Source organism: Bison bison, unplaced genomic scaffold (assembly GCF_000754665.1).
Source record: "Bison bison bison isolate TAMUID 2011002044 unplaced genomic scaffold, Bison_UMD1.0 scf7180017864322, whole genome shotgun sequence".
In the NCBI taxonomy this organism is placed as follows: domain Eukaryota; kingdom Metazoa; phylum Chordata; class Mammalia; order Artiodactyla; family Bovidae; genus Bison; species Bison bison.
In genome coordinates, this window is record NW_011494894.1 from 9,214,151 (window position 1) to 9,226,827 (window position 12,677).

General features: G+C 46.4%; 1 protein-coding gene across 1 annotated transcript in view; it reads right to left on the reverse strand.

Moving 5' to 3' along the window:
- CACNA1E (calcium channel, voltage-dependent, R type, alpha 1E subunit) overlaps window positions 1-12,677 on the reverse strand; it is a 330,398-nt gene that overhangs the window by 158,708 nt on the left and 159,013 nt on the right. The window contains exon 7 of the mRNA XM_010853135.1: window positions 1,376-1,479. Coding sequence (XP_010851437.1) covers window positions 1,376-1,479 — 104 coding nt within the window. The remainder of the gene's footprint in view (window positions 1-1,375; window positions 1,480-12,677) is intronic.

Sequence of the window (12,677 nt, forward strand, 5' to 3'; positions counted from 1 at the left end):
AAGGGGACGACAGAGGATGAGATGGCTGGATGGCATCACTGACTCGATGGACGTGAATCTCAGTGAACTCCGGGAGTTGGTGATGGACAGGGAGGCCTGGCGTGCTGCGATTCATGGGGTCGCAAAGAGTCGGACACGACTGAGTGACTGAACTGATCTGATCTGATAACCCAGCTTTACATGATGCTTCAATTCCTGACCCTTTCTTGGCTCTCATTTTTTATCGGCATTCCTCATTGTAGTTAACAGAGCCTCAGCTTTCATGCCACTAGATTAGTTATCATTTACTCTCCATCTTCAAACATTTTGTTGGCAACTCTCATTTGTTTTCATACCCTTTCCTAATCTCTCTGTCACCGTGTCCTTCTCAAAATTCATTTCCTGTGTTTGTGGATGTATAAGAGATGACCAACTTGGTTCAATCCACCATGCTTAAACAGAAGCACCACTTTATATAAATTTCCATTTCAAGAACATTTGCCATTCAGACAAGAAATCATGTTCAGTTTTGCTCAGAAAATAGAAGACCCTCTTCGACCTTGCTTTTGCCCTTCTATTTTCTCCTTTCAATTCCCAAAGTGAAATTTCCACTCAGGTTAAATTAGGTCACATCATAGTCTTCTCACTCTCCATAACAAATCCCATTTCTTCATGTTGGCTTATGGGATGGTGCTCCCCTTTCTGGAATATTCATTCCTATGTATTCTATCTTATTCTATTACATATTTTGCATCCCAAGCAAAATCCCAATCCTTTATGAAACCATTCCTGATAACTTCAGACTATATAGGTTTGTCTCTTCCCCAGACAAATGAACTATATCTTATATTAGCCAGTAAACAAACTCCTGCTCCCTAACTGTTTCAAGTGTTGGTGTTGTCTTTTCAGCAAAACATAAGATTTTTAAGGCCAAAAACCATGCCTTAAACTTTATGCGCTCCTTGTAACGCTTATCATGGCATTGAACACTGAATGTTTGTTAACTGATGTACAGTAATTCAAGCCACAAATATGAAATTTGATGCCCAATACAAGATAGAGTAAGAACCTTGAGGATAAAGCCTGCATCTTATTAAACATTATATGCCTAACAACCAGCACAGCATTTGACATAAATGGTCTCTCTTGAATGATGGAATGAAAGGATGGATAAATGGACTCTCACTACATATCATATTCAGTGTTGTACCAATTTAAGATTTTTAATTCCTAAGAATACTAAAGATGATTAAAATGCTGTACTCCCAGCATCTAGAGTAGCTTTTGGCCCAAAGCGGCTGCTCAGTAAATGAGGGCTGCACGAACGAATTTGTCAGAAGTCCAGAGCATTAGGTTTATAGTCAGAAAGAAGAGAAGAGAGAAACATCTGGCTTACCCGGAAAGCACTCCCAGGACAAGGTTGAGAACAAAGAAGGATCCAATGATGATGAGGGGGATGAAGTACAGCCAATTCCAGGTGGCTCCTAAGGCATCATTGGTCTGAAAGAAAGAAAAATGGTTCTTTAGTATTATACTTCATCAAAACCATCTGCCAGGTGAAGGCCTCCATTCCGCAGCTTCACACTTAGGGTTATGCAATAAGCACAGTGCAATACAGATAAACATGCGTTGCTTCACTCCCGATTTGATGTGATTGTAGATTAACTCATTTTCCCGTGTATACTGTGCGGGGCACCACGTCACCCTGACACAACATCCTGCATTTGAATGGTCTAACATCCTCACCCAATGGATAACAGTCCAGAAAGGTCAAATATTTTTCTAAGATCACACAAATAATCACTAGTGTTATAGTGTGTGGTGATGTAGGTTCTAAGCCTTTCTACTCTAAATTAGGCAAATTCTCAAAAGACAGAGGCAAGGTACATCCATCATTTTAGTCCAGGGATTCTGGTGAAGACCTTGACAGGTTGCTTGGGAGAGATGAGTGTTATCCACGTCCTGCTCAGCTCCTGACCCTGGGCTCTGGCTTCCTTTCTTCCATCACATCATGGTCTAACGTACACAGTTAGACCAGGCCAGGCCCTGGGAAGGCTCTGGAAAAACAAGGAATAAATCTAGATTTCAAAAGGGATCCCTTGTTCTCTCTGTAATGCTGACACATCGTGAACTAAAACCCGCATGGAAATCTACATTCTGGATTCTAATACCACAAGTGTGATGCCAGGCCTCTGAATGGTAGGGGTTGAGGGAGGATCATATCACGTGGCTCAGTCAACTCCCCAACTCACCAAAAAAAAAAAAAAAAATCAACTCTTGGTAGGATTTCTCATTAAGCATCTTGAAACTGTTCAGTTTTGGAACATTTTGAAAGTCCTATCTAATACTTGGATCTCTCAATTAAACTTGACTCTCTCTCCACATGATATCAATCCCAAATCTCCCTAATTAGTCCACTTGAACTACATTTTGCACACACAGGGCTTTGAAATCCCTCCCAATCCCATCCTACTCTCTCACACACAAACTTTAATACTTGTTTGAAACTCAACAGTTTATGGAAAGATATTTTATTCCCAATTCACTGGAGAAACAAGGCCAGGCCATCCAAATCAAACGCCATACCTAAAATTTGCACACTAAATTAGCAAAATGAAGATCCGAACTCAGAATTTCTATGGCAAAGTGTTTCTTGTCCCTGATGTACCTTTTTCTCTCTCTCACTTTGCCAACATATTTTGATTCATCATCTTCCTGCTTCCTGTGGACTTCTATGACATTCTGTTTTTCCCCCAAATTATCTCATTTTCCTTCTGCTTCCCAATCAAATATGTCAGCCTATAAAATACAGCCTCCCACTGATGATGGCAACTATCACTGCACAATAGATTTTTCCATTAAAAAACAGCTTCTAAAGCAATCTCTTTCACCAAACTTGTCTCTTGGTCTTGCCCCTACACCATTGAGAGAGGTATGTTTGCAAATGAAGCAGAATAAGAGTTAAAAACAAACACCTTCTGAACTAAATGAACAGAAGCAGAGACCTGCCAATTTCAGTATTCAAGAGCCAGTGTTTTGGTTTAACAGGTCTGGTGAGTCAAATGCAAACAAAGAAGATGAGGGCCAGACCTTAGAGGAAACCACTCCTGGTATCAGAAGGAAGATGCAAAAGAACTAGATGCCAAGGGCTACAGGGGGTTTGAACGGACATCAGTTCAATTCAGTTACTCAGTCGTGTCTGACTCTTTGCGACCCCATGGACTGCAGTATGCCAGGTCTCCCCGTCCATCACCAACTCCCAGAGTTCACTCAAACTCATGTCCAGCAAGTCGGTGATGCCATCCAAACATCTCATCCCTTGTCATCCCCTTCTCCTCCCACCTTCCATTTTTCCCAGCATCAGGGTCTTTTCAAATGAGTCAGATCTTCACATCAGGTGGCCAAAGTATTGGAGTTTCAGCTTCAGCATCAGTCCTTCCAATGAATATTCAGGACTGATTTCCTTTAGGATGGACTGGTAGGATCTCCTTGCAGTCCAAGGGACTCTCAAGAGTCTTTTTCAATACCACAGTTCAAAAGCATCAATTTTTCAGTGCTAAGCTTTCTTTATAGTCCAACTCTCATGTCCATACATGACTACTGGAAAAACCATAGCTTTGACTAGATGGTCCTTTGTTGGCAAAGTAATGTCTCTGCTTTTTAATATGCTGTCTAGGCTGGTCATAACTTTTCTTCCAAGGAGCAAGTGTCTTTTCAACAACTCTGTGGCTTAGACAGTCACCCCCATCCTTAGTACTCTTTGGCAGCAAGAACTCAGTCTGCTCCTAGTACCCTAATCAGGGCTCAAGTGCCAATAAGCATTAGTTGGTGTCAGCAATAGCAATGATGAAATTGTGGCTTTTAAGCTCTCTTTGGTCCCAGGAGTGACTGTGCTATATCTTGAGAATGATGAGAGCAATTTCAGTCGGGTAACTATTTGCCAAAGATGTTGCAGAGTGAAGAATAATTTTCAAATTGTGGTCTTATAGCTAGTGATCTGTATGATGCTCACATGTTTGGAGGAAAATGAGCTTCTGAATCAAAGAAACTCAGGAAACACAGCAGATTTTATTTTTGCATTAGCCTGAGAGAAGACCCACCCCAAAGAAACAGTATTCAAGTTGTTTCCTCCATCATTTCATATGCTTCCTTGATTACAAACCTTTTCAACAGAAACCTACTAAGATATCAGACAATACAGCCCATGAAATACAGGGATAGAAGGACTCCCCTTCACAGGCCCAGAGTCTGGGATATGCTTTCTAACTCTTCTCTAAAATACTCAGTGTGTTGTGAGAATGTTTTGGTTTTGCTTTAACCTACATTAAGGCAAGAGCCTTCACTGTCCACTCATTTCTGTACCTGGCACCTGACAAAGTGTTTGGCACACATAGGTGCTCAGCTAACCAGTAAATGACCACGATTTGAGTAAAATGATTCTCGGGTTTAAAATATGCCAAAAATAAATTCATTCTGATATTCTCCCCAAGCTTTATCTGAATTGCATTTGAAAAAGTCATCCACCATGGTATTGGAGTCTGTGGGATGAGAAGAGGAGGAGAAAGAAAAGAGAAGGAGAAAATGAATATCTGGGAGGACCCCAGCACCATGCCCTAGGGGCTTATTAAGGATGACTGACAGCTTAAAAGGTGCTTCTGGAGAAAGCAGCCCAACAGCTCCCCTGGATTATTCACAAACCTTTTAATAGACCCGCTGCACCCTCGCTACACCTTCCTCCTCTCCCTCGTTTCCTCTTAGCTCTTCCCCTCCCATCATTCCTGTCCAGGTGGCCTCACAATCTCACCTCCCCTGCTTGTCAGTGGACCAATGACAGGTCCACTAGGGCAAGGGAACAAACCTCAGCAGGAAGTGGGCAAGCTTAGGACTTCACGCCTCCCTCCTCCAAAATGGCAAGGTTCTTTCTGATGCTAATTAGAGTTTCAATCTCTTTCTGATTCATCATTATTACAACCTTAAAATTGTCCAGTGTAGGAGAGACAACTACTGCAATATCTTTTGAGATGGAAGAAGAAAAAAGCACTCGACAACTCTGAAGGCAGCAAGTGCCCTGACACCATACGAGGTGGGAGTTAGGAGCACCGAGCACAAAGTTGCCAGTTCAGCTCCAGAGTTGTGACTGTGCTCCCTCTCGGGGTGGGCATGCCTGTCTGTGGCACAGCAGGCGGTGGGAGAGCGGAGGGGCTGCCTACGTCAGAGGAAGCATCTCCCCTTCCCTTCTGTCCCCCAGTACCCACCTCCCCCACCCGCCCAGCTTCTGTGATCCCAAGCACCTTGGGTGTGGAGCATCACTTCATTCTCCCTACCGATTCTTCCCTCAGGGACCGAACAGTCACCCTAAGTACTCCATGCAAGATTGAGAGAAAGAAGACCTTTCCCAACACGGTCCACCCATTTCTGGTTCCAGGAGAGTCTCACGGTGGAAGCTTCCCTGCCCAGCCTAGTATTGTGGAGCAGCTAAAGTATAAACCAGCCCCTCCTTGAAAAGAAGGCTTGACAGTGCATTCCAGCCTCCTCCTTCCCCACCATTCATGGAACACCTACTCTGTGGCAGGCAGTACCGAAGAGAGCTTTTCTTTGGAGCAATGTCCTCTTATTTAAGATGTTGAGTCTCCTCCCACTGACCCAGTCAAGCCCCTAGACTCGACAGGCTGGCCGGCCTCCATCTCTCTCACCTCCCGTTTCCCTGAGTGACACACACACGCACACGTGTGCAGAGCGGGGGTGATGACAGACAGAGAAAGCACTGGGGGTGGCGGCCCACCTGCACAGGGAGCGCTCAGCGGGTAGCAGGTGGGAATGTGTTCCTTTGGGAACCTGCCTGACTGGGGGTGGTGAGCCCACCCACTCCCTGGGTAAACAAGCACACATGGCAATTATCACATTAATCTCCGGGGGATGGGGGAGATGGTGGAGGGCAGGGGTGGGAGAAGCCAGACTGGGGAGAAAGATGGGATGAGATGGCAGGAGGCAGGGGATCCCATGGTTTTCCTGGCGCAAGGCCGAAGGCAGGGCTAGCCTCCGTAGTTGGAAGCAGGTCTCCATCAGGGTTCCACAGGGCTCTGTGGAAAACAGGCTGAAGAGCCTCCTCTTGGACGGCCACACCTTTCACAGAGCAGCTTCCACCAGGGAGGCTGAATGACACATGGCTGCAGAGTTGGGAGGTTGATGAGTTGGGACTGGGAAAATATGGGGTTTTTTTCAGGGGAAAAAAGGGTCCTTTCAGGAGAAAAAAAAAAAAAAGGTCTCTCGGATACACCTGCTTCCCAGGCTGGAGGCGCCAGCAGGCAAGCCCCAGCCTGGCCCCCAGCAGGGTTTCTTGGCCAGTGCGTCACTAGTATCTTGGGCTGGATGAGTCAAGGCTGGGTTGGGGAGGAGGAGGCTGTGCTGTGCACTATGTTTGCAGGATCCCTGGTTTCTACCTCTTAGATGCCAACAGCATTTTTCCCAGTTGTGGCAGCACAAAGTGGCTCCAGAACTGCCAAACATCCCAGGGGGCCAAAACGGCTTGCTATTGAGAACTGCTGGCTGAGAGACTCTGGCCTTTGGAATTACCAACTGAACTCAAGTCAAGGGATGGCTGCAGCAGCAGTCCTGGGCTGTCAAAGAGGCCAAGCCATTCATCTCAGCAAAAACATCTGGCCAAGGGGACTTCCCCGGTGGTCCAGTGGTGAAGACGCCACACTTCCACTGCAGGGACCACAAGTTCAATCCCTTGTCAGGGAACTAAGATCTTGCATGCCACATGGTGAGGCCAAAGAAAAAAGTCCAAGGCCTCTGCTGACCACACCAGGGAGAGAAAATTCAGAGAGGGCAAGAGGGGAGTAAAGGAAAGGGGCAGAGATCAAAGAAAATTCCACAATTCCACAATTCCACCTTCCCTGATGGTATGATACCTGGGCACCCAGCACTGCCAGCTTGCTGGCCTCCTCTGGGCCCACACTTCATTCCAGCACCAAGTGAACACCTCCTTTTCATCCCAAGAGACTTGAAGGCCATGTTTCAGCGCCAGAAGTCGTGTGTTGTACGACAAATGTGTGGACCATGTATTAATACTGCGCGACAGATACTCTCCTAGATACTGGGGATGAATGATGGACAGAACAGTACCAGGTCCTGATCCACATGAAGTAGTATAATGGGGAGACCCCCATTAAATAAGTGAGCTCACACGGCCTGTTCAACTTTAAACTGAGGGGAGGGTGATGAAGGACCACACCAGCAGCTGACCTGCAGGTGCGTCTGATCTGGTTCAGGAAGTCAGCAAAGGATTTGCTGAAGCTTTCAGAGTAAAGCATCACATGAGTCTAAGAAACTACCTTGGCAAAGGCAGTGGAGGTTAGAAAGGCAGAGGAAAGGTTTATCATGGAGGGGAAAGGGAGAGGAGGAGAAGGTTTAAATTAAGAAGTGCTCACAGTCATAATAAACCAGCTTATGCTTACCAAAGAGGAAAGGGGGATAGTGGGATAAATTAGAAGCTTCAGATTACCATATACACATTACTACATATAAAATAATATATAAAATAGATAACTGACAGGGACCTACTATATAGCAAAGGGAACTCTATTCAATGTTTTGTGATAACCTGTAAGGAAAAATAATCTGAAAAAGAATGGATAGATGTGTGTGTGTGTAACCGAACTGCTGTGTTGTGGACCTGAAACTAACATGTTGTAAATCAGCTACATTTCAATTAAAAAAAAAAAAAAAAAGATTATGAAGTGCCAAGAGGTAGGGGACACAAGAGAAGAAAAATGAGGGCAGGGAACGCTGATACCGAACTCCTGCCTCTTTGCAGCAGCAGCCCCCAGGCACCTGGGTGGATGTTGTACTGAAACATTCATAAATCATAAGGGCACCATCCTTAGTGGATTTTTTCAAAGTGTATATAACTGTGCAGCCAGCATCCAGATAAAACCAGGCTTCCCTCACATCCCTTCCTAGGAACCATCTCCTCCTCAAATGTAATGTTCTCCTGACTTCTATACCCATCAATTACACTGGCCTAGTTAAGAAATCATATCTCACATTTCTCTCAATGTCCTGAGCCATCCACATTCCCTCACAGGGACTTACATTTGGAAGAACCCTCTCCCTGCTGAGCTCTCACTGGCCTGGACGTGGCAGAGTCTGTGCTGTCCCCAGTGGTCTCCTTTAGAGCAGATGGACCAGCGTCCTCAGCAGCTCTGAGTTTTGGCTGCTAATGGCTCACACCTGGATCCTCCTGAGACATCGGCCCCCGGCTGACAGACCCTCCTCATCTGGGAGTTTGTGCCTATCCATGGGGGCTGTGACCTGGAACCAACAGCTCACTGATGCGGGGATGTCACGGGCCCAACCCCTTCCCCTCTGCATGGGACAGCCTCTGCGGTGCAGTTCACTCCAGAGCTGCCTTGGGGATCAGACTCAGGCTAAAACGTGTACAACCACATCTCTGTCTAGTATTTTCTCCTGACCTATTCACCTTCCCTCCTACCAGTTCGGGGTCTCCCTGCAAGAAGTCCATCAGTAAAATCATTGCCACAAAAATCTCTGTCCCAAAGACAGTTTATAGGGAATCTGATTTAAGGCATTAAATCGTTATCTCATCAGGGTTTGACCAACCTCACAAAGCAGTAACACTCTGCCCCTGAGCCACCCAGATGGATAGTAGATGATGTTTCTAAAGGCAGAGCCACTGCCCCTTGACCACAGTCACATTTTAGGGAAAGGAAGTACAATGTACAGCGTACGACCACTAAGCAAGGTAAGGCCTGTGGACCACGTGTACCAGGAATTCTAGCCACCATCTAAGTAGATTACAGGAACACACTACCCAATCCATCATTTGGCAGAGGAGGAAGGTAACGAAGGTCTGGACAAGCAAAGTAACGGGGACACAATCTAGAGCCACATAGGGTCAACTTCTTGAGGATGCCTGACTGTCCATTATCTCACTTGGTCTCTTGATAGCAATCCTACCCACTCTATCACCACCTACTAGGGCAGAGCCACAATAAAGAAGAACGCCAACGCTAGGGCCTGGCAGCCAGAAGGTAAGAGCTGTATCTCTCAGACCCCAGGCAAGAAAGCAGGGTCGGGGGAGCAGGTGGAAAGAGTGAGGACAGAGAGCCCGAGTGAAACTCAGCCACCTGCTGCTACCCAGCAGGGAGGTGGAACCTGTCAGTCCTGGAGGCAAAGCATTTCATTATGTGTCAGACCCCTGAGTGTATTTAATAAATATGCTAAGCCTCCCCATACAAACAAGCTCCAAAGGCAGCATCTGGCTGAGCCAAGGGCCTGAGATTAGTAATCAAGCCTTTCCACGCATTCTGGTCCTTTTCAGACCCCCAGATTTGATGGCCAGCGGCCACTTTCTCCTCTTGCCTGGACTGCCAGCGCCTGTCACTGAGAATTCGGCAGTGCCTTAGCCCACATGCAAAAGTACCTCCAGGGGGACTTCCTACTGGGCATTTCACCACTTATTCTTCCTCTTCTCTGACCAGTGGAAAAACAGAGCAGGACCAGTGGGCCCAGGAGGACAGCCAGAAAAATCCACTCTCCCACCCATGTTCACAGGCAGCAGTATGATGCCAGCAAGGCCACCCTCGGGAGCTCTGCGTAGTATCACCGACCAGCAAGCACTGCCCCACCCTGGACGTGGGTGGTGATCACCACTGGGGCTGGGCAGACAGGTATGGACGTATTTGTGAAAATCCATCCACACGCCTGGGAAGAGGACGCAAGTAAATGTCAAAGTGAGGGCGGATGAGCAGTGCTGCATCTGACCAGGAAGGCTGCCATGACCTTGTCCACGCAAGTGAGCGCCTTCACACCCACACTGCTCGGGGCCGGCTGTGCTGAAGAACGCTTCGGTAAATCCTAATGATTCCAATACCATTGTTATGTGAGGTTTGTTGTCTCCTCCCTTTCTGATCACTGGCCCAAAAGCCCAAAATGGAGAGAACAGATCTGTTCAAGATCTTGTATTGGTTGAAGCCGGGATTGGGTTCCACAGGGGCTCAATATCCTGTTCTTTCTACTTGTGTGTACACATGAAATTTTCTATAATAAAGAGTTTTTAGATTTTCCCCAAATAAAACTGTATAGGTTGTTTATACGGTTCAGGGTCATATATGGGTTTTTAGAGAAACCTTTGTGGCAAAACACTGGAAAATGGTAACTGGGCAGGGGTAGAAATCAGTGATTTTATTTTAAAATATTTTTATCCTTTTCTATACTTTGCAGCTTTTTCTGCAGTAACTAGTGGGTTTTGCTTTGTATTCATGGTCAGAGAAAACATAAAGAGTACTGTAGGGAAATAGCCAGAGAGAAGGGAAGGTCCTCCTGCCAGGCAACTGCAGCAGGGTGCTGGGGAGGTCAGCTTCCCTGGGGTCACTGGGAGCTGGGCAGTTGACCACACAGTGAGCCATCCAGGTTGAGATGCTTCTCACCTCTGAGAAAAGGTGAGTATGCTTTTCTGATGCTGCCATATGTACGTTGGCCAAGTCAGCCACTCAGAGAGGAAATGAATGAGGATACTTCCCTCGTCGTCCACTGGTTAAGACTCTGAGCTTCCAGTGCAGGGGGTACAGGGATCGATCCCTGGTTGGAAAGCTAAGATCCCACATGCTGCATGCAGCACAGCCAAAAATAAACAAATGAATAAAGAGGTTGTTTCTTATGATGATCAGCTAACACACATCACCCTTCTACCCAGTATACACGGCTGGTTGACCAGAGACTGAATGTATTCTTGCAAGAAACTCAAGCACTAGAAGAGCTCAGAGAATGAGAGAAGACGTGAGTCTCAGCAGACCCTCCCTTTAAAGCCCAGGGACAAAGGGTGCATGAGGCTTGACAGACCCTCTGCATTGTGAGAGTTTTGTGTAGTTTAGAAAGACTATACTGATGACACAGGGCAACAGGTCTTCAACCAGTCCCTGGCTGGTTCTCTGATCTATCCCACAGTCCTCAGAGGTCAGTCCTTCTGGTTACAATCATTTGCTGCATTTCCATGAGTCCCCTGTCCCCTCCAGTTAAACATCTCTATTTCCCATTCGTCTAACATGAATTCTGTACCTTTCATCATCTTGAAGTTTAGAAGGAAGAACAGCATCTTGTACAAGCCCCTTACTTTATGAATGAAGAACCAAATATCAAAAAGCTGATTTCTGAAAGATACTCCCCAGTTGATTACAGAAGCACAGCTAGGACTTCTGACCCCCAGGCTACCTGGCACAGCCCTTCTATTCTCCCCCACATCATTTAGTATTGAGATTAAATATATGGTCCTACTCCCTCTGGTCATTTGTACGTAGGTAGTCTAGCCTCCTGCTCTCCCTTGGAAGCTCCCTGAAGTTGGACACCATTGATGATATCTTACTTCTGAAGGTTCAGAGAATGGAGCTATGAACATGGCTATCAGATTTCATGAAAAGGAGTGAGGCTGGAGATGTCCTGAAAGGCATCCTGGGGCTGTGCCTTCACCTGGACTTGAAGTAGGACAAGGATGTAGATTGGCCCATCAATGGAGGAAGACAGTCGAAGAGAGGGAAACAAGTGGGAATGATGAGGCCGCAAAGAGTAGTTGTGGGGAGCAGCGAGTAAGGCAAGATGGACAGGAGCAGGTCCAGGCTTCCCTGGCAGACCAGTGGTTAAGAATCCATCTCGCAAAGCAGGGGCTGTTGCTGCTGCTAAGTCGCTTCAGTCATGTCCGACTCTGTGCGACCCCATAGATGGCAGCCCACCAGGCTCCCCCATCCCTGGGATTCTCCAGGCAAGAACACTGGAGTGGGTTGCCATTTCCTCCTCCAATGCATATAAGTGAAAAATGAAAGTGAAGTCGCTCAGTCATGTCTGACTTATAGCAACCCCATGGACTTCAGCCCACCAGGCTCCTCCATCCATGGGATTTTCCAGGCAAGAGTACTGGAGTGGGGTACCATTGCCTTCTCCGGCAAAGTAGGGGACACAGGTTCAATCCCTGGTCCGGGAAGATCTCACATGCCGTGGGGCCACGAAGCCTGTGCTCCGCGACAAGAGAAGATGCCACAATGAGAAGTCTATGCACCACAATGAGAGAGTAGCCGCCACTCATTGCAAATAGAGAAAAGCCCAAGTGTAACAGTGAAGACTCAGCATGGCCAAAAATAAGTAAATAAATATTTAAAAAAAAAAAAAAAAGAGAAAGAAGCAGGTCCTGGAAGACCCTGAATGGGGGTGTAAATGTTTGGATTTGCTCACTACCCTAGAGCTTTTCCTTCCTTCTACCTTCCCTCTCTGCCAAGTCATGCGTTCCCTCATACTAAGCCCGCTCAGTCTCCAGAAGGATTCCCTGAAGCACATCACTCGACTTTTCTCTAGAATTTCCCAGCACTTAGGTGCACCCTGTAGCAGCATGCATATTCATTCAACATTTTTGAGTGTGTACTCTGTACATGATGAATGAGAAAGGAAAACAGTCCTTGAGGGCCTTGGTATCCATAAGGAGGCTAAGTCATGAGCATAAATGCCTATAATTGAAAATAGAGCATTAAGGGCTGCACTTGGGTTTTATTTGTACTTGTTTACAGACCCTCTTTATATGTGTTCTGTTTCTCTCACATATTAGTCCTCCCTTTCCATTAGGGTTGACTGGTTCTTATCAACAGAACTACATCCTTTATCTACTCTACTAATGCCTACAAACAAAGAGA